The sequence below is a fragment of the Dipodomys merriami genome, unplaced genomic scaffold, assembly GCF_024711535.1.
Source record: "Dipodomys merriami isolate MVZ:Mamm:240054 unplaced genomic scaffold, mDipMer1.0.p SCAF_15, whole genome shotgun sequence".
Taxonomy (NCBI): domain Eukaryota; kingdom Metazoa; phylum Chordata; class Mammalia; order Rodentia; family Heteromyidae; genus Dipodomys; species Dipodomys merriami.
The window spans coordinates 30,081,671-30,104,963 of NW_027202826.1; the positions used below are offsets into that span (position 1 = coordinate 30,081,671).

Consider the following 23,293-nt stretch of genomic DNA (forward strand, 5'->3'; position numbering starts at 1 on the left):
TCCTACTCTCCTATGGTGTAAAAGTAAATATTTATATATGTGCATGTTTATACATATATTTATAATTTTTATATATATATATATATATATATATATAAATGAATGTTTATACGTAGCAACCACCCCCAAAAAAAGGAAAAAAAGGGGCCAGGTCAGGTAGCTTATGTCTGTATCCAAGCTTCTCCATAGGCTGAGATCTGAGGATCAAGGTTAGAAGCCAATCTTAGCAGATAAATATGGGAAACTCTTATCTACAACCAACTAGCAAAAAGGTGGCTTAAGTGGCAGAGTACCAGCCTGAGTGAAAATCCTAGTGAGAACATGAGGTCCTGAGTTCAAACCCCAGTACTTGTGCGTGTGCATGCACATGTATGTGTGGGTGAGCACACACATGCACGCACACACAGCAACAAGATGGGGAAGGGAGAGAAGAGGAGCAATGGAGGGCATGAGACTGACTGAACATATTGTCAACACGGATGGAAATGTAACAAGGAAATCCTCTGCACAACAAATGTCAGCTAATTATAATATATTAGTATATTATATATTAATATATATTAATATAATATATTAATAATGCTCCATTTATCTGGCAGAATGTCTTATAGTTGAGATGTGCATAGAAATTATTTACCATTCATTCCCTAAGTCCACTATGCTAAAAAAAAGTCTTGAACTTTAATATCAAAAGTAAACTTAAAATAATATTCTATTTCCTCAGGAAGCTTGGGGATATGTCAGATAAATTGAGGGGTAAGATGGTTTTTAACAATGGACTGAGTAATATGATGCACAGCATTACACCCAACAATTTCTGACACCTTATCTCCTTAGGAGATCCTATCCTTTTAATCAGCAATACTAGTGTGTGTGTGTGTGTGTGTGTGTGTGTGTGTGTGTGTGTGTGTGTGTGTGTGTGTGTGTGTGTGTGTGTGTGTGTGTGTGTGTGTGTGTGTGTGTGTGTGTGTGTGTGTGTGTGTGTGTGTGTACACGTCATTGAACTCAGGGCCTTGAACTCTCCCTTGGCTTTTTCACTTTCAGCTTTGTGCTAGTTAATTAAAGATAAAGAGTCTCACAGATTTTCCTTCCCAGGATGGTTTTGAACCTCAATTCACAATCTCAGCCTCTTTAGTACCTGAGATTACAGGCTTGAGTTGCCCAGCACCATATTAATTTTTTGCTACAGGTAAATGAAGAAATATGAGTAAGGTTGTTTACCTTTAATCTCTTTTAAAATTCTTCAAAAAAGAAAGCCAACTACATAAAATTGAGACTGCAGCTTCTGTATCATGTAAGTATGCTTTACATATAGATATGTAGATACAGATATATATATTTATATATACATATATATAGCTGCCAACAGGGAAATGAACAATGTAAAACAATGAAAATAATTAAGAGAACTAGATTGTGATCTGGCTTGATTCTCTCCATCTGGGAATATACTTTGTACATGGGTATGATCAAAACCGTAATTAAATCCTCATGGATGATTCTAGGTCTATCAGAAGAGAATAGCAGAAAAGTTTTGCTCAGCAATCTATGAGATTTCCAGTAGCGGTCAAATATGCAAATGAAAACTATAATGAAAACATATAGTACTTGTGGGTCTTAAATGAGCTCATTGATTCACACAAATACCACACCAAAACCTGCTCTGTTGTAATTAATGTAACATGATTTGCTATGGAAAAGAATTCTCTGGTAGGTCAAGTGGAAAAAAATCCTGCAACTTTTACATCTAATGTTATTTTGACAAACAAAAACCACTTGTGGGGGAGAAAAATAGGCTGTGATTTTATTTCTATCATATAAATCTAATAATGATCTGATAATGATTTAGCCAGTGTAATGCACTGATAAAGACAAGATGAAGCCAGAGAAATTGCTTTACCTTGTTAAATTATCTGATGATTTTTCTAATTCCTCACATTCCATGTGAAACACACTAGAAAAAGAATCCTAGAAGAGAGACAAGAATGAGAAATAGGTTTGATAAGGTAATAAAACTCTGTGCACACACATACAGGTCACATAATTGACTAACGGCAGCAACCCCTGCAATCTATTTTTACTTCCTCTCAAATCAACCTGACCCAATATTCATTTCATAAGATCCTCCCAGCTCATTCCCGGTATTAGAGATTTGTTCATATTACTTTTCATTCTACTTGGAAATATATAGTTTTAGTACTACTTGGCTTATTTTTTTTTTATTACCAAGTATTAATCTATTGCCTTGAAAACTTCTGTGTATTTTTTAAAAACACATTTGATCAATTATTTATTTGCTCCTGTTGGGGCCTGAACTAAGGGCTTGGGTACTGTCCTTGAGCTTTGGTGCTCAAGGCTGGTGCTCTACCACTTGAGCCATGCTTCCAATTTTGGCCTTTTGTTGTCTAATGGGAAATAAGAGTCTCTTATTAGATTTATCTGTCTGGGCTCTCTTCAAACCAGGATCCTCAGATCTCAGCCTCCTGAATAGCTAGGATTACAGGAATAAGCCACCAGCTCCCAACTGTGTTTAGCCTTTTTAACATATATTAACTGTTGCTATTAAATCCCTGATACCTTCTCAAAGAGATGCATTATTCAGTAATATTTCATGAGATTATTAAGAGAAATGTAAGGACTTAATTGACACAGAGAAACACTTCTGAAACTGCACTAAAAAGCAAAACATACATTTGCACACATAGTCTATTGACAACCAAAAAAAAAAAAAAGAATTAAAAAGAAACACAGAAAGAAGACAATGCTTGTATAAATTTAAAGTGAAAGAATTGAGTAAATTTTGGAAAGATTTTGTTCCTGTTTTTATTTGATTTTTGTTTCTTTTTACTGTACTGAAATCAGGGTACTGAGCTTAATAGGCTGGTGCTCTACCACTTGAGCCATGCCTCCAATCCTTTTTGCTGGACATGGTGTCTCACATTTTTCTGTCTGGGCTTGAATTGCAATCCTCCAACCCTGAGCCCCCTAAGTAGCTAGGATTACAGGCATGAGCCACGGGTGCCTGGACGTTCAGATATTTGATCACCAAATAATTGTAATATAAATGAACATCAAATCAACTAATTCCCTTTGGAAACTCTCCAACCTGAGTTGTGAAAAAGTGAGCAAAATATACCCAGTCATACTGCTGCGTTGTGGTTCAAAGGGCCACTGTTCTAAATTAGTTTGCCCCCATGGTATTAGCCTGTAGCAGCTGGCACTGAAAGTTAATTGAAGTGATATTTAAGTTGTTTTCTAAAGGAGTGTTATATGTATAACTTTCAAAAATTAAATGCTAAGGAGTAGGTCACAGAGCAAAAATGATAAGTTGGCATTAATGAATTCTGACCTGAACTTTAAAAGGCTACCAGCTATCTTGTAATCATCTCCTACTAAGCATTTTATAACCGATAGAAAAAAAAAGAAACAATACCTATGAAAATACTGATTACCTTTTTTAGCACAGAGAATTCTTATTTTTTATCTTACTAATGAGCATTTTATATTGATGAACACAACCCTCCTGACACACCATTCAGAGGTATAAACCCCTCAATTAAAAATTCTTCCTAGGGCTAGGAAGGTGGCTCTGGTAGAGCACTTGCCTTGCATGCTTGAGGCCCTGGGTTCGATTCCTCAGCACCACATAAGCAAAAAGAAAAAAGCTGGAAGTGGTGCTGTGGCTCAAGTGGTAGAGCGCTAGCCTTGAGCTGAAGAGCTGAGGTACAGTGCCCAGGCTCAGAGTTCAGGCCCCACGACTGGACACACACACACAAAAAAACAACAACAATAACAAAAAAAAACCTCTTCCTATTAGTCAGGTGCCAAGAGCTCACACATGGAATCCTAGCTCCCTTGGAGGCTGAGATCCAGAGGACTGTGATTAGAAGTCAATCACGGCAGAAAACTCTTCAAGACTTTTATCAACTAACTAGCATTTAAGTTTACACACACACACACACACACACACACACACACACACACACACACACAACATCATTTAAACTGCTAAATACCCTTAATATTCTGCTTTTCCCCAGAATATCAATTTTAATATCTTAAAGATTATAATTGATCTATAAAATGGATAGTACCACTATGCTGGTTAACCCCCAATAATCAGCCTAGTCTACAGTAAAAAGAAAATAAATACATTTGAGAGAAATGTTCCAGAAGTAATGGCCCATATGTTCTCAAATGTTGCAAGACTGCGTAAAGGAAACTTGCTTATCCAAGGGGTCTGACTCTAATGGCAAACAACTCCAGGCAGTTGGCTGGTTTGTAAGTGATCAACCCTGGATAAGAACACTCAACCTTTCCTCATGCACCAGACACATTTCCTCATGCTACAAATCATGAGCCAGTTCTAGAGCTTAAACTCAGGGTCTATGTGCTGTCCTTGAGCTTCTTTTTGCTCAAGGCTAGTGCTCTACCACTTGAGCCACAGCCCCACTTAACAACTTTTTTTTTATTGACAGTTTATTGGAGATAAGAATCTCATGGACTTTCCTGCTCTGGCTTGCTTCAAACCTTGATCCTGTTTTCAGCCTCTTGAGTAGTTATGATTACAGGCATGAGCCATCTAGGCTTGCAAAGACTTTTTTTTTTATACTTAATGCATACAGATGGGCCTCTACCTCTATCTGCCAACCTAGGTCCTGGGTATCATTGTTCAATACCAATGTATGTCTCCATCAACACAGTCTATCTATGGACAGAAGAAGCACACAGACATCCTATGTACTATATTGAGTGCATACTCCAATCTGCTTTTCATAAATCTGTATATGCAGATGGGGTTGAGAGAGAAATTCTGAGGCTAACCTAAGGTTTCAAAGTTGTGCTTTGAGCCACAGGAGTTTCTGCCTTTCTGAAACTGAAACAGTCATACTGGGTACTCACACAGCAATCTTCATCCACTATGAAAATGGTGCACTTCTGCACTTGCATGAAAGAGATAATGGTGGCTGCTATCTTCTTCAAGATGACTTCTAATGACTGTTGTTCTTCAAAGATTAAGCTAGCAAGGTCAAGCAGCACCTACACAAGAAAGAGTGATAGTTTATTATTAAGTAATTACTGATCAACTAAGCAATGCACTGATCTGCACACGTTCTAGAGAGTTTATGTAAGCTAGCCAGCTACCACCAAGTATATCTATCTATCTATCTATCTATCTATCTATCTATCTATCTATCTATCTATCTATCTATCTATCTATCTATCTATCTATCGACACACACACACACACACACACACACACACACACACACACACACACACACACACAGATTCTTAGGCCAGAGTCATATGTTTTTATTTTTTCAATGTATGTTTTATTTATTTTTTTAATCTTATTTTGTGCCAATAGTGAGGCTTGAACTCAGGACCTTGAGCTCTTGCTTAACTTTTTCACTTAAGGTTGGTGTTCTACCACTTAATCCACTGCATTTTGCTCGTTAATTGGAGATAAGAATCTCCCAGACTTTTTTGCCCAAGCTAGCTTTGAACCATAATCTTCAGATCTCATTCTTCTGAGGAGCTAGGATTACAGGTGTGAGCTACCAGTGTCTGGCTGTATTAATTTTAGAATTATCCAGGACAAATCTTGATAAAGTTTATCATGGTTTTAGAAGATTATGTATGTAATAATGTGAACAATCAACAACAACAACAACAATAACAAAAAGTCCAGAAGGGAAAAGCTGGGCTGAGGAGTGGTAGCGGGGAAAGAGAGAGGACAGGAAACACAGGAAAGCTACACTGTTCATCGGATAAAGTATAGAGCTGAGAGTGATGTCTACAATTGACAGAGCAGGAACTAAACACAGCACTTACTGTCTCAAATGAACCCCATCTAGTAAATTAAAACAATGATATAATGGAACAAGTAGGGTTAATGGCATAGGCAAGTTCAGAACTATAAATCAGATTCTCCCCTCTCAAGTCAAAGAATCATGCCAAACACTGATGAGGCAAATAGTGTCTTGTGCTGAAAGCAGAAGACAGAGCTACAGTATCTAGAGACTGAATTTTTAATCACCTGAATTCATGACTTGGATAAGCACTTAACAGTATATTTTAAAGCGTATATATCCTCTCTCTTTGGTATTCAGCCTTACCTGATTTCTCTTGTTCTCCAGCAGGGATGTCTCGTAGAGCTGAGCGTTATGAAGGACAATACCACAAAATGCCAAATAGGCAGCAAAGTCCTGGAAAACAGAGAAGACAAGACCGAAATTAGAATCATGGATGAGAGCCTGTGATCCCAGCATCCTGGAGATGGAGGCAGGAGGATCAGAGTTCAGAGCTCACCTGGGCTACAATGAGTTCAAGACCAGCCTAAGCTGTACTGTGAGACTCTGTGTCAGAAAACAAAAGACAAAAGAACTGGGGTTGTATTGTAGTTGTGATCAATCTCTTGCCCACCCTGTGCAAAATTCTGGGCTCAACAAGTAAATAAATAAATGCATAAATAAATAGACTACAGAAAACATTCTAGTAGTATTTTCCCTTTTTTTTTGATTGGTTGTGAAGCCTGAACCCTGGGCCTGGGCGCTGTCCCTCAGCTCTTCAGCTCAAGGCGAGCACTCTACCACTTGAGCCACAGCGCCACTTCCGGTTTTCTGGTGATTCATTGGAGATGACAGTCTCACAGACTTTCCTGCCTGGGCTGGCTTTGAACTGAGATCCTCAGATCTTAGCCTCTTGAGTAGCTAAGATTACAGATGTGAGCTACCAGCACCTGACTTCTAGTAGTATTTTCTGAAACATAAAATGCACTCAAAAATATTTACAATTGAAGTGAATATTAAGAGCCAGATGGATAGATGTTTCTTCTAAATACAACTGGGATATGAGGTTGTGCATGCCTGTAATTCCAGCAATTGAGAGGCAAAGACTGTTTGGGTAAGATGGGACCATGTAAGATCTAAGCCAGCCTAGGCTAAACTGTGAGACACCATCATACATACATACATATACATATATATGCACATACATGTACACATATGTATATATATATGTATATTGAAAGGATCCGTCACATCCATCCCAGGGGACCATGGGGAGGCAGGCAGGAACAAGAGAAAGATTATTACAAGGTTTATTAGAGGAGCCAGATTTCCCCCAGAGAGTGAGCACATGGCAGCCTCCACTATCTAGGTAGCAGCAGGGTCTGGGGTAGGAAGTGAGGTAGATGGGAGCTCAGGAGGGTCTGGGTGGAGAGAGGGAGGGGCCGGCTGTCTGGAGGGAACTCCAGGGCTGGGAGGAGCTCCGGTCTGGGTGGAGCTGAGGACCACAGGTGGGCATAATGCTTACATATATAAAACAGGAAAAAGTAAAAGCCTGTTATTAGCTACATGGGACAACTAGCAGACAGCAAGTGTTTGCTAACATAATCGCTTTATGTAATATCAGGAATGTTTTCTTTTTTTTCGCCTGTACTGGGACTTGAACTTAGGGCCTTGTGCTCTCACTTAGCATTAGTGGCATTTTACACTTCTGGTTTTTTGTTGGTTATTTGGAGATAAAAGTCCTATGGATTTGTCTGCCTGGGCTAGCTTCAAACCATGATTCACAGATCTCAGCCTTTTGAATAGCTAGGATTATAAATGTGAGCCATGAGCACTGACAGAAATCAATTTATTAGCAAAAACAAAAAAACAAAAAAAGAAAGAGCAACTAAGACGAAGCTTTCTTTATATGCTATAAAATTACAACTTGCTTTATGCAAAATTTGGTTTCACCTCTAAATGATATTACAACTCAGGTGTATGCTGGGATTATATAAAAGTACTGCAGCAAACAAAAATGCACACATTGGTTGAGAGAATATTGGCAATAACAGCAAAAAGTTAAATGTCATATAAAGTTGAAAGTATCAATTAAAAATTTTTTAAACAGAAATCTATCACCCTCCTAGGGTGACATGTCCTCAATCATTCTGATGACTGATCAAAATAAATCTTTAAGTGTGGTTCTTGTTTGTTTTTGTATCAGTACTTCAACTCAAGAGTCTCATGCTCTTGTTTGGCTTTATTTGCTCAAGGCTGGCACTCTACCACTTGAGCCATACCTCTAACTTCCTAAGTGGAATCCTCGATCCACAACTATAGCTGTACTTTACATAGCCTATAAATAGCAAATTGATTCAATGGTGCTTTATCATAGCAAACATAAATATCATAACAGATTTAAAAATCCAATTAAAAACTATGTTTTTCTTCTAAAATCCTCAGATATTTAAACAGAAGATTGGCTATGCGTTACTCTGATTTTAAAAGGTCCTTGTGGGCAGGTGGGGTGGCATATACCTGTTATTCCAGCACTTGGGAGACTGAGTCAGAAAGATAGAGAGTTGGAAGCCAACCTAAGCTACACAGCAAGACACTATCTCCACTGCCTGTTCCCTGAATCAATTAATACCTAAGAACTAACACAGGTGGCCAAAATGGAGACAAGAATAACTTTATCCACAGGTCTCAGTTGCTCATACCTGTAATCCTAGCTACTCAGGAGGCTGAGAACTGAGGATCACGGTTCAAAGCCAGGCTGAGAATCTCTAATTAATCACTAAAAAGCTAAAAGTAAAGCTGTAGAGCACGAAAGTAGAGCACTAGACTTGAGCAATAAAGCTCAGGGACAGTGCCCAGGCCCTGAGTTCAAGCCTCAGGACTGGCAAAAAAAAATGCAAAACAAATGAGCAAACAAATTATAAATAACTATCACATATGAACGTCTTCCAAATTCAAAGGTCTTACTAATTTTTGTAGGAGCAACTGAAACAGCAATGGCCTTGGAACAGAAGGACAGTGGGCTGTGATTCACATATAATGACATATTCAATAAGAGAAATAATAAAACTCATGTACTTCATGCAGTAATCGGTGGGTTTGAGGATGTGCTTCTGAGGAACCAGCCCCCTTTTCCGAGGTGGATGAGAAGCCTAATAAAATAACGCTGCTTCAGAAGCTAAATTCACACCATCCCCTCTGAATTCACGCCTTGGCGCCCCACCGTCTGCATGTAAAGCTTATAAAACACTGGGAAACTTAGTTCATGGAGAGGAAATTCCAATTTTTAGCCAACCTGCAGTGCTGAGCTCAGAGAGGCACCTCAGGGTTTTTTACTCAAGGTTGAACCTCTTTTTTAGCAGTGATGAAAGGTAATTGAGAGTGAAAACCTCAGCAGAGACCAAGGATGTGGCCCTAATTTGTACACAGCTGGCGGGGGGGGGGGCACAGGCACAGAGGTAAGGAAGGGCGATGCTGACCAAATAACTCAAATACTTTCAGCTAAAACAAATACCATACTGAGACAAAGATAGACACTTTTTTTCTTTTTTTCGCTGGTCCTGAGGCTTGAACTCAAGGCCTGGGAGCTGTCCCTGAGCCTTTTTACTCAAGGCTAGCGCTCTACCACTTGAGCCCTATTTCTACTTGCAGCTTTTTGGTTGTGAACTGAAAAACCAGCCTGCCTGGGCTGGCTTTGAACCATGATCTTCAGCTCTCAGCCTACTGAGTTGCTAGGATTAGAGGTATGAGCCACTGGTGCCCAAGCAAACATACAATTTTGAACACATTAAAAAAATCTGTCATGTTTCCTGATCAATGGTTACAGCAAGAGCAAACTGTAGATGGCCATGTATAATACAAAGAAAGCAATCTTGCTAAACTGGTATAAAGCCAGACTCAGGTTTGGTACCTTTTCATCCTTTTCAGTGAATGTCCCTCCATTTCCTGATTTCTTGTTGATGGCCTGGGCAACACCAACAACCTGGAATAAAGAGAGAAAAGTGAAACATTTTCCCATTGCTGAGAATTACTAATACGGATTCTACAAAGTGCAAGTGTTTAGCTTAGAGGATATTTACACAAAGATAAAAAACGAGGACAAACCCATCAACAGCCAAACACAGTCTGCATCACTGACGACAGTCTTCTTTTTGCCTAAAAAACATTATCTTTAGTTGTTCAAAGGAGTTCCATTAAACAAAGTAGTTTATTAATATAATATGTCTTGGTCAATGTCACCCCTTTGAATATTATTATTTTTTAAATTTATTTTTAGAAGACTCCACATAGAGCTCCCCTATGACCCAGCAATCCCACTTTTGGGCATTTGCCCCAATGATCACAAACAAGACCATACTAAAGCTACCAGCACAACTATGTTTATTGCAGCATTATTTACCATAGCTCAGGTATGGAACCAACCCAGATGCCCCTCAGTAAATGAATAGATCAAGAAAATGTGGTTTATAATCACAATGGAATTCTATGCCTCCATCAGAAAGAATGACATTGCTCCATTTGTTAGGAAATGGAAAGTCTTGGAAAAAATTATATTAAGTGAAGTAAGCCAGGCCCAAAGAAACATAGGTCCCATGGTTTCCCTATTTGCAATTACTAGTATATGTCTGAGACAAGCAGAAATGGTCAGATAAGTTGATGTTAGGTGAAATGAACCCCAAGATAAGGACTCAAATGGTTTTTCTTTCTCGCTATTATTTCTAACATATTGTTTACAAGATGATTTTTTTGTTGCTTTGTATGTCCCTCCCCCACGGTATAACCCATTTTCACTATATTTGATGTTGGTATAATTTGTGGAGGGGAAGGGAAAAAACAAATAGTTTAAATAGGGATACAGGTGGACCCATTGCAACAATGAGATGTACAAGATGTAATGTCGAAAAACAAACTTTACAACTTTGGGGGGGGGTGAGGAGGTGTGTGTGTGGGGAGATGGGAAGGGATGATAAGGGGAAATAAAGGAGGAGGCAATAATGCTTGAAAAGAAATGTACTCATTACCTTGCCCAGGTAATTGTAACCCCTCTGTACAGTATTTTCACATCAATATCGTCTCTTCCATCGCTCTTCTCCATCTCTCCCAACCTCATCCATCTCCTCAAGTTACCTGGTTCTATTTTTCACATATGTACATTGAATATTATATATGATGACTACAATCTTCTTTTTCCTAATAAGACTTAATTGGGCTCTGGTGGCTCACGCCTGTAATCCTACCTACTTAGGAGACTGAGATCTGAGGGTCACAGTTTGAAGCCAGCCCAGGCAGGAAAATCTGTAAGACTCCTATCTCCAATTAATCACCAGCAAACCAGAACTGGCACTGTCGCTCAAACTGGTAGAGCATTTGACTTTGAGCAAAAAAGCTCAGGGACAGAGCCTAGGCCCTGAGTTCAAGCCCTAAAACTGGTAAAAAATAAAATAACAAATAAAATTATTATTAATGCTTTTAAACTTCTGGAGGCCCAAACTGTACTGGATTCTGTGACTTTATCCTGAGTTTTAAATGAGCTAATTGGTAATCACACTGCAAGACAATATTGTCTACAATATTAGAATTTCAATAATTTATCAGTCAATTTATGTTTCTAATATAGTAGTTAAGTGAACATTTTGCATTATCAGTAAAATATGTCATCTATTTATTATCTATCTATCTATCTATCTATCTATCTATCTATCTATCTATCTATCTATCTATCTATCTATCACAATAGCTACTACTGGAACTTGAATCCTGGGCCTTGAGTGTTCACGTGGCATTTTCATTCAAGGATAGTGCTCTACGACTTGGACCACAGCTCCACTTCTGGCTTTTGGGTGGTTAATTGGAAATATTAATCTCATGGACTAGCTACCTTCAAACTGTGATCCTCAGATCTCCTGAGTGGCTAGGATTATAGGCATGAGCCACTGGTACCTGGCTTGGTTTTATCTATTTCACAAAAGCCAGGTGCTCTTGCAATAACAATGAAACAGGTTCCAGTGGCCAATCACAAAAAGAATGAATCTCAACATCTTTTGAAACTTGACCTCCTTCACCAGACTTATTTTTGGGCAAAGAAGTTACTGAAAACTCAAAACATGTATTAACAAGTGAAGCCTTATTTCAAATAAACCAGAAGGCATTTGAACCACAAACTATAATATATATATGTACATAATGTACATATATATATATATGTCTTAGTTCAATCTGATTTTTGATTATGATTAAAGTCCCACAAAGCATTCAGTAAACCATTAGGAATCATTTCCTTTTTCGGTTTGGAACTGTATTTTACTTACCCATTTAATTCCAACTTCAGTTTGAGATTTAGTCTTATAAAGAACTTTTTTTTACTTCTGCCTCTTTTTGTGCTGTTTTTCCCCCCCAGAGCTGAGGATTGAACTCCAGGCCTTAAACTTGGCCATGCAAGTGCTCTTCCATTGAGCTAAATCCCCAACCCTTGTCTCTTCTTTATTAATACAAAGTTTACTCTTTCCTTCCTGTGGAAATTTTATATGGACTAAACTGTTATCCCGTAAATAGTAAAACGTTAAGAATGTGCAGACACAACTAAGTGCTGGTGGCTCAGGCTTGTAATCCAGAAGATTGAAATCTGAGGATTGGGGTTCAAAGCCAGCCCAGGTGCAAAAGTCTGTGATACTCTCATCTCCAGTTAACCATCAAAAAGCTGGAAGTGGTGCTGTGGCTCAAGAGGGAGAGTGCCAGCATTGAGCAGGAAAAGCTAAGCAAGAGTTTAAAAACATGAGTTCAAACACCAGTACAGGCACACGTGCATGCACGCACGCGTGCACACACACACACACACACCAATAAAATTAAAATTGAGTTTTGAGGTCTTAGTTCAGTGTGGAAGGCTCATCTTTTGTTTTTCCAGCTCATTCTATCCCTTTGTTATAACTAAATTATAAAAAGTTCCCCTCAAACAGAAGCGCTCAGGAAGGAAGATACATTCTTGTCTGATGCAGTTTTCTGGGTTTTTTTCAACATCTGTTTTTTCTCTCTTCCTTAGGGTCAAGAGACTTTTTTTTTTTTTTTTAAAAAAAAGAGATATGTTTGTGTGTGTGTGCGTGCTGGGGTATTGTGACATTTCCACATATGCACAATGTACACAATCACCCTCACACCCTCGGTCACTCTCCTTCATTTCCCACCCCCTTCTTAAACCACTTTTCCACTGCTCTCATTGGTCTCTTTTCACACCTGCGTAATGAGTACTATGAGCATGTTCACTCTCATTTACCCTTCCCCTATCAGATACTTAGCCCCCCCAAATTATCTTAGTGTACATTATCTTAGTGCATATTATATTAGTATACCAAGGGATTCACTATGGTATTTTGCACATGCATATATTATATACATATTCTTTTATTTTTGTTTTTTGCTGATCCTGGGCTTGAACTCTAGGTTTGGGCGCTGTTCCTAAGTTTTTGTACACAAGGCCAGCGTTCTACCACTTGAACCACTGCTCCATTTACAGCCTTTTTTTTTTTTTCTTCTTTTGGTTGTTTACTAGAAATAAGAGTCTCACAGACTTTGCTGCCTAGGTTAGCTTCAAACCGGGATCCTCAGATCTCAGCCTCCTGAGTAGCTGGAATTATAGATGTGAGTCATCAACCCCTGGCCAGATACTATATTCAGGAGTATTTTTTCAAAAGCAGAACAATTCATTTATCCTAACCTTTTATTTTTAAATTGTCCTCAGTTCAACTCTCCCTTACTGACATATACTTTTTCACTCTTGAAAATAACTGGCAGATTTCTAGATGCTCCAGCCTCAATGGTAAAAACCTAGGAGGGAGCTCTTGTCCAAGGTTGTACATGTCTGCTTTTTTTTTTTTTTTTTTTTTTTTTTTGGGTCCGGTCGTGGGGCTTGAACTCTGGGCCTGGGCACTGTCCCTCAGTTCTTCAGCTCAAGGCTAGCACTCTACCACTTGAGCCACAGCGCCACTTTCTTTTTGCTTATGTGGTGCTGAGGAATCGAACCCAGGGCCTCAGGCATGCAAGGCAAGTGCTCTACCACTCAGCCACCTTCCCAGCCCCCTACATGTCTGCTTTGTTGCTAGGCAGTTCTCCTGAAACATAACCAATGGGGCCCACTTGAGGCCCAGAGGGGTCCAACACAGCAGAACAAGTCTCGCTGGCTTATTCAAAATGCTTCTTCATGCATTTATTCAACAAATGTGGAAGTGCTCACTAGGTATCTGGCTGATGGCCGCAGGAGTAAAGGCTATGCCAAAGGAGCTCAGAGTCGAGAGCGGATGAAAGCTATCCCAGACACCACACACTAATGATGAATTTGAAGGTACACAGCATGTGAGAAACTTTGAAGAGGTTCCCAGAGGAGGTCAAGGAGAACATTTCTCAGTTATAAAAACATGATTCCCCCCAAACATATGGGCACAGTTTAGAAGCTACTTTGTAGGGTTCAAGGAATAGAGGAATAGAGGAGAGTGAGACTGATTAGAATACAATGCAAACGTGTGCAGATGTAACACCAACCCCCCCCCATGATTAATATCAACTAATAAAAAAACCCACAGGCACATAAATACAGATGCTCGTTAAAGTTATGATGCTAGCATAGACTGACAATGAGTTTATTTGGAAGTCTTAAAAGAAAAGAAAAATGGGCTGTCCAGGGTATTTTCTGAAGTCAAGACTGGTAAAAAGTGATATTGTTGGTTAAATTAGGTCACTGCAGTCCTTTAGAACTGTGGTTTGAGTCAAAAGCCCACTAGCTCCCTGTACCCCACAGCAGCTACTGGCTACAGGCAACCGCACCTTAGGTAGTGACCTGTCCTCTGGTACCTGTCAGCATGAGCTTCAAGAGAAGAGCTTGCATCATGTCCTGTGGGGGGGTGGGGGGGGAGAGCATCAATTTCTACAGAAAATGTGGGACCAAAATAACACCTGTTCCCTGGGGTCCCCAACAGGAGATGTCTTAGTACATAGGCACTCGGAACAAGGCTCCTTCAAAAGACATGTGATGGTCCCCTGGCTCTCTGTTTATTAAAACCTGTGTCCCAATTTCAGCTTGAGTTTTAATTGCAAATTGTAAGTTCAAGAATAGTTCTAAGAGAAGCATAATTTCTAAATGTGGGATGAAAAATGTTCTGTCCGGTTCAAAGAACAATGTTCCTATGACCTAATTAATATATATTAATTCAAATATTAATATATGTGTTATATATGATATTTAATTTGTATATATTAACTTATGTAATTAATATGATATATTAATTAACTATTATATACAAACACGCATATATTTTCGTACATGGTATAATCTATTTTTATATCCATCCATATAGGTATAAATATACATATATGTACACATACTTGTACACATATATCCCTCTCCAACCCTTCAGAGAAGAAAGAAGGAAAGGAGGGAGGAGTATAGTGTCTGTTCAAGGTCACCAAGCCCATTGGTATTTAAGCAAACAGCTTAAATACTCCATATTTCATTGTGTTCTGAGCAGAACTCGCCCTGCACCTCATGCTGCTGTGGCTATCAAGTCCTTCCTCTGTCACGGATTGCTCCTTTCCACAAATGAAGTTCATCTGCTTCCTGTCAGGGAACTGCCTGCCAGGGACTGTCTGTCCTGTGCTGTTCGGCTGCTGAGCTGGGGTGTTGCTGCAGAGCCCAGGTTGAAATGGAACTCACCATGCAGCTCAAGTTGCACTGGAACTGGTGGTCCTTCTTTCTACCTCTACCTCCCCCCAAGGGCAGGGAGGACAGGCATGACCTAAATTGCTAGGCTTACTGCTAGTTTGCAGAGACAACTTTGATTGTGTGTGTGAGGGGCAAAGCCTATGAAAATGTGAAGGACATGCTGGGCACTGGGGGCTCACGCCTGACATCCTAACTACTCAGGAGGCTGAGATCGGAGGAGGGTACTTCAAAGCCAGCCTGAGCAAGGAAGTCTGTGAGACTCCTATCTCCAATGAACCACCAGAAAACCAGAAGGGGAGCTGTGGCTCCAAGTGGGAGAACACTAGCCTTGAGCACAAAGGCTCAAGACAGAAAAAAAAAAATGATGTGAAGGAGTCTAGTGAAAGTCCATTCATTGCTGCCTACACCTGCTGGCCACCTGAGCCCTGGGAGGCAGGAACCCCAGCCTTCTTGTATGTAAGCAAGAAGGTTCTCTGAGTTTTTTTAGCCAGTCCTGCAGCTTGCACTCAGGGGCTGGGCACTGTCCCTGAGCTTCTTTTGCTCAAGGCTAGTGCTTTACCACTCAAGCCACAGTGCTACCTCTTGCTTTTTCTGTGTTTGTGGTACTGAGGAATTGAACCCAGGGCTTCCTGCCTGCTGGGCAAGCACTCTACCACTAAGCTACCTTCTTCTCAACCGGTTAAGCTTTATTTTATTGGCACTTCTCCCAGCATACAGATAGGATACGCTTCCAGCGCTCTCTGAGGAATGCAAAGGGCAAGCGTTGATGCTAGCTGGGAGAGCAGCGTGGAATGTGACAGCTGGTTCTTGCAAGGCCACACTGATTGTGGCCACACTGAGCAATTTTTTTCTTCACTAAGCAGCTGCCCCTAGACATTCACTGAGGCTCGATTGCCTCAAAGCTGTTCCCAGTGCTGAGGATATGAAGAGGCAAGCCAGGGAGGAGAGAAAGAGATTCATCTCAGCGATCCTTCTCTCCTAGTTATAGAGTAACAACAGGATTTGAGATAACCACTGTCACCTCCCCCCCATACATTGCCAAGAAAACTACAACATGGCAACAGAGAGTTGTAACAACAATGATAATAATGTCTGATGTTAAAAGCATGTGAAGAATTCTCTCAGTTGCCCTTTACAAAAAATTCTCCTTACCTCATTCATTCACTCTGCCATAAATACATTGTCCAACTAATAATTACTGAGTACCAAGTTGGGCACTGGTGGCTCACACCTGTAATCCCAGCTACTCAAGAGGCTGAGCTCTGAGGATCACTGTTTGAAGTGAGCCAGGTAAGACAAATCTGAGAGCCTCTTATCTCCAATTAACCAGCCAAAAGCTGGAAGAGTCCCGGCCTGAGTGGAAGAGTACCAGCCTTGGAGAAGAGCACCCAGGCCCTGAGTTTAAGGTCTAGTATTGACTCAAAAAAATTACTGAGTGCCTATTAAATCCTAGGTGATAGTCTAATATGATAATATTCCATGTAGTAACCATAAACAATGACCTCTGAAGATGTTAATCCCTGGAACTTCTGAGTAAGTTCCCATAAATGGCAAGAGACTTTTGCAGACGTGATTAAGTTCAGGCTTATGAGGATGCAAGGTTATGGTGGATCATCTGTATGGGCCTAGGCATTGTCACATGGTCCTTGTAAGGATAGTCAGAGGCAAAGGGACTTGCACATTTTGGAGATGGGGGAAGAGGCCCTGAGCTGTGTACCACAGGCAGACTGTGGAAGTTGGACAGAAACACAGCCCTGTTTTGGATTCTAACTTCCCTCCAAAGCTGAAAGGTAATGCATCTGCTGGTCTGAACTCACAAATTCCTAGTAGCTTTTTTATTCTGCGATGAGAAATAAATACACACAGTCATTTCTCACTTTCTTTCCCTCAGCTTCCCTCACTGGTACTGCATTTGGATTTTTCTTTCACCATCTTACTGTTCACTTTCTCACAAAGTCCTGAAATCTCCTTCATGATTGTCTTCTCACTTTCAGTCCCTATCATTGATCCTTAAGCCAAGCTGATCTTCTTGAGACATTGTTCTGCATCACACACATCAATCTCATTTCTCAAAAAGGTTTTCTTTTGTTTTATTATTTTTTTTGCCTATCCTGGAGCTTGAACTCAGGGCCTGGGCACTGTCCCTGAGCTTCTTTTTCTCAAAGCTAGTGCTCTACCACTTGATCCACAGCACCACTTCCAGATTTTATCTGTTTATGTGGTACTGAGGAATCAAACCCAGGACTTCATGAATACTAGGCAAGCACTCTACTACTAAGCTACATTCCCAGCCCTCTCAAAAAGTTGTAATGGGTTCACCCAGCGACAGCACAAAAATGGAAGACTCCCACTTAACATTTCACACCCCTAAACTGAACTAAGATGACTGAGGGAGAGTTAGCCACCTTAATTAGGTAGATAAGGCTTAAAAAAAAAGTGAACATGGCAAAAAAACCTGTGGCCCACCAAGGAGCTTCTTCTTCCCATAATGCCTTGGGCTCCTACTCAAATGTTTCTTCCCATCACTTTCTGTGTTCTGGCTCAGACATGTAAGAAAGCCAGGATGGTACACACACACATAAGCCATCATACAGCCAGTGCCAAGCCCAGGGAAGTATAGTCGGCCTCTCCTGCTAGAGTAACACCAAGGGACTCCCATGGCACTTCCCATGGGGCCTCTCTCTACAGAGAGTCTGTAGCCTTTTGCTTTCAAATATGTTCTCTGTCTGCTTTAAGCACTATCTTGCCTTTTAATGCTTTGAGTCTGCAGTAAAACAAACTCATAGTCCTAAAAGGCATCAATAACTATGTGGGCCTTGGTGTTAGAATGTCCTTTGTTCTATACATTGTCTTTCACCTCCTCCACTAAAACCTGGCCTTCGAACACACCCTGTGGAATTCTCAATGGCAGCTGCAATGACAATCCATATAACAAGATGTCCTCGTTCCTAATCTCTTTGTCTCTACTCACCTCTCAACCCCTCAGGCCATAATGTTATATGTAACATAACTCTATATGTTATAGATAATATCATATAACACAGTATTATATTGTAGAACATAATATATATTATTTTTAGTTTATATTTATCTATATTACCTTTAAGTAGTTGTACAAAGGAGCTGCCATTCAACACAAGCAGATGAACACGATGCATTTTGATCAATGTCACCCTGTATCTGATGTTCTACTGGCTCATAAATATTTTCCATCGTTGTGAATACCCCTGATACATGAGCTATTTGTCAATCATGGGAAAGTTGTCAGTAGATCAAAATAAAAATTTAGGATGATACACTTACTAGGCAATTCACATTCAAATTGAAATAGAGAGTTCAGGTCTGGCCAGTACCATCTTGGCTACATGGTGAATGGTAGGGTCTGGCATCTTGTCTTCATGGTGGGGGGGGAAGGTGAAGACCACGCCTCACAGATGATGGGCGTGCCTGAATCCCTGGAGACAGGAGTGACACTTGGCTGATAGATTACTAAATCTCTCAGTCTAGTGCCTGGGACTGGGAGTTTCCAGTGACCCTGCTCCCTGACCTGACTCTATTTAGGCCCAGACTACCTCAGGTATCTCCATGTTCCTGTCTTGTTTCCTGTTTTCTGTCTCTTCTCCAGTCATCAAGGCCTCCCACTTCAGCTCTCCACTGCAGTTGAAATGGTTTGTTGGTATTGTTTATGTTCTTTCTTTCCTCTCTGGCATTCATGGCTGAATGTCCTAACAGTGTTACGTGTATTTGCTGGCTGCTGGTCTTTGAGACAGGAGTCCACCATGCGTCACCAGCTTTTTAATCAAGACTCCAAGATTCTACCTCTCAAAATGTGGCTTCTCTGATTTCTCACCCTACAACAAAATAATGGCTAAATTCCCCTTCTCCTTGTTTTCCCCTCTTCACTTAGTCTGAGGAGATCTGCCCATGCAACTCGATGTGACAGTGGGAAGTTCATGTCCTTAAGAAGAATTTAGTCATGGAATTGAAACTTTACAGCCACGAAGGCTAATAATGGCAACAGGAAAACAAGCTTTAATGTTCTCTACAATGAAATACATACAATCACAGAGAATAATGCAAGAAGCATCCCTGCCTCTTGTCATTTGGAGCAGTGTGGGTGGGGCTTGTTAGAACAGCATCCTAGACCCCACCCCTGACAATTTCAGATGCTGCAGTTCTACTGGTAGGCCTGAGGATTTGTAATTCTAATAGTTCTCAAGGGATGCCGGTGATTCTGGTCCAAGGACAAAAGGAACTCTGAGAACCACTGCTATACAATGACTACATGTTAATGCTAAGGTTTAGTAATGTTTGCTTACTATTATTAAGATAAAATTAAACTGGATTTTCTCTTCCCAGTCCATTGATTTGGTTTTAAATTTTGGATAAATATAAAGAAGATGAAGTGCTTTTACCTTTCAAAAATCATAAAATGTACATCATTTTGCAACTGCTGATTGTATTTAATGTTTTTGTTGGACCAGCTAATATACATCTGGTTTAGCCATTTTATTTATTTATTCATTTGGCATTCCATAACCAAATTTGGGCTTACACATTTTATATATACTATTTATAGTATATATAAATATATAATATGTTTATATATATAGTTTTATATATATAATATGCTTATATATATTTATATAAATATATATTTATATATACTATTATATTCTATTATATATATTCTATATACTATTATATATATTTATATATACTATTATATCAAATTTGCTTCATCCTCTCCTCAAAGAATGACTGTTTTCACTTTCAAATTTCTGTTATTAACTCCAAATTAACATCTTTATATGAACCTCTTTATGCAGATATACTTAATGCCAAATGATTTCAAAGGTCTTATTCAGCCATTTTTGGTGCTTCTCTAAAGTAGTCTCAAAAGAGATTACAGAAATGTATACTTTTGTCGGGGATATGCTTGAACTCTGGGCCTCAAACTCTCATGTGGCTCTTTCACTCAAGGCTGGTGCTCTGCCACTTGAGCCACACCTCTACTTCCAGCTTTCTGGTCATTAATTAGAAATAAGAATCTCACAGACCTTCCTGCCTGGGCTGGCTTCAAACCTTGATCCTCAGATCTCAGCCCCCTCAATAGGTAGGGTATAAGTGTAAACCACCAGCACCATGGGGAAATTTGTACTTTTATAGGCAGTTTCTGTTAACCTCATATCCTCAACCAGCACCTAGGATTTTAGGCTTTTTCTTTTTAACATTTGCCAATACAATGCTTGTAAGACTCTACCTTATTTGCATTTGCATTATCTTGGTTCCTAGAGAAAACGAGTATCGCTTGAATTTTTACTAGTTATGCTGACTTCTGATTTAGGATGCCTAAAGCTACTTGTGTAAATTTTAACCATTTTTAGTTGCTGCTTTGAGTGTTGGAACTTTTCTGACTAAGTTGCAGAATCAAGGATTTTACAGTTCTTCAAATGACCAGTAAGACTGATTGTCTGAACCAAGTACCAGTGGCTCATCTCTGTAATTCTAGCTACTCAAGAGGCTACAGTCATAGTTTTAAAGCCAGAAGGACAGAAAACTCCGTAAGACGCTTATTACCAATTAAGCACAAAAAAAATCTATTAGTGCAGCTGTGGCTCAAGTGATATAGAGCCTTAGTACTAAAAGCTCAGGAATAGCACCTAGGTCCTGAGGTCAAGCCCTAGGACTGGCAAATACACACATACACAGACACAGACAGACACAGACACAAACACACACACACATTATTTCTGTCACCTTTTCCATCTGCATGCACTAGTCCTTTCACACCAACTCTTTCTACCTCAAGAGAAAGGCTATGCACCCTCAAGGGTTGGGGAACAAGTAGGAATAAAAAGAACAATCCTTGTATTTTTATTGCATGGCTTAGATCCTAGGGCTAGGGAACTTCTAGGAAGTTGAGAGAATGAAAAGAGATACCCTGAAGAAAACTAACATGGCAGTACTTGACGGATGCCACACATCCCAACACAATTGCCACATCTTTCCCCAGCCAAAGCCAGAAATGCTCATGGGCTAAAATGTTTGCCATTAACAAGAAGAGGCTGTGAGCGACACTGATCAAGATTCACTGTGTTCACATACTACTTTGTTGAATGGCAACGCCTTTGTATAGCTACTTAACAATAAAACCATAGAGTTTTGTTTTGTTTTTGCTTTAAAGAAGAGGATGGTAAGCTCTGTCATATGACAGGTCATTTCTGTTGGTTAACTCATTTATTCTTCATACTTTATCACAGGGAAAGCTAATGACCAAAAAAGCCACGTAACTGGACCAAGAATGTGCAGGGCTCCATACTGTGTATACTGTCTCTCTTGCTCCGCCTCCCCCAGGGAAAAGTGAGCGCAGCACTAGGAAAGAAAATGGATAGGTTCTTCAAGGCTCTTCTTGTAAGCCAAAGGAATTATGATGGCTCAAGGTTTTCCAGAAGATACTGTATGTTTATCTTATTAATGTAGGGTCTTACAACTGGGAATAGAATGTTTTCGTGTGTGTGTGTGTGTGTGTGTGTGTGTGTGTGTGTGTGTGTGTGTGTGTGTGTGTGTAGGGTCTTACAACTGGGAATAGAATGTTTTCGTGTGTGTGTGTGTGTGTGTGTGTGTGTGTGTGTGTGTGTGTGTGTGTGTGTGTGTGTGTGTGTGTGTGTACGAGTCCTTCGGTTTGAATTCAGGGTCTGGATGCTATGGCTTTATAGCTTTTTCACTCTACTACTTGAGTCACAACTCTACTTCCAGCTTTTTGGTGGTTGGTTGGAGATGAGTCTCACAGACTCTTCTGCCCTTGTTGGCTTCAAACCACAGCCCTCAGATCTCAGTCTCCTGAGTAGCTAGGATCACAGGCATGAGCCATTGGCATTGGGCTAATAGTGTCTGTATTTCAAAGTAGTTCTTCATCTTTAACTTGAATTGTGTAGTAAGTTTTTATAGATAAGGACCACTTCTTTGGTCTAGAAATATCCTATGTATCAGGGAAAACCATGGTTATTGATGCAATCTCAAAAAATGAGTATACTCTTCAAGAAAAAGCAAAGCTAATAGATTGTGATCAATATCAGGACACTATTACCTGGGAGTGGAGGGGCTAACCATCCTGGAGATAAGAGATACAGAAGTATTAATACTTGTCTCAAATCAGCACATTATATATTAGGATCTGGGTGCTTTGCTGTCATTTCAAAGAATTTAAAGAACAAGTAGATATGCAATCAATCACTGAAGAATGCGGATCTGAAAAATGAAGTCTCAACCTCATATGGTGAGTCTTGGGGGCTCAAAATCGTATGGCAGGAAATGGTTCATCTGAGTCTGGGTCTTTCCATCCTGGGATTGCTTGGTATAATTTCTGGTATAATTCTTTTTAGTGTATGTGTCAGTCCTGGGGCTGGGCATTGTCCCTGACCTATGTACTCAAGGCTAACACTCTTACCACTTGAGCTACAGCTCTTCTGGCTTTTTTGGTGCTTATCTGGATGTAAGAATTTCATGGACTTTCCTGCCCAGGCTGGCTTTGAACCACGATCCTTGGATCTCAGCCTCCTGAGTAGCTAGGATTATAGATTCCACCAGGCTTCTTAATTTTTAATTTAAGTGTTTATTCTTATCTCTTCTGACCCTGGCCATGTACTAAACTTCCATACTACATTAACTTTTAAGCAATGAGTTAAAGTACTTAAACCTAGAACCATAGGGACCATTTTGCCAGACCTTTCTGTTACTTGGGATCCAGAGCTCTGGTTGAGAGGAAGCACCACTGTATCCACTGTGA

General features: G+C 39.9%; 1 protein-coding gene across 6 annotated transcripts in view; it reads right to left on the bottom strand.

The window, feature by feature from the left end:
- The window catches only part of Pde5a (phosphodiesterase 5A), a 230,594-nt gene that overhangs the window by 61,065 nt on the left and 146,236 nt on the right, over window positions 1-23,293 (bottom strand). For all 6 annotated transcript variants that reach the window (XM_070022515.1, XM_070022514.1, XM_070022517.1 and 3 more), the window contains 4 exons: window positions 9,706-9,777; window positions 6,123-6,212; window positions 4,903-5,040; window positions 1,901-1,968 (listed from right to left, as the gene is read on the bottom strand). In XM_070022515.1, coding sequence (XP_069878616.1) covers window positions 1,901-1,968; window positions 4,903-5,040; window positions 6,123-6,212; window positions 9,706-9,777 — 368 coding nt within the window. The remainder of the gene's footprint in view (window positions 1-1,900; window positions 1,969-4,902; window positions 5,041-6,122; window positions 6,213-9,705; window positions 9,778-23,293) is intronic.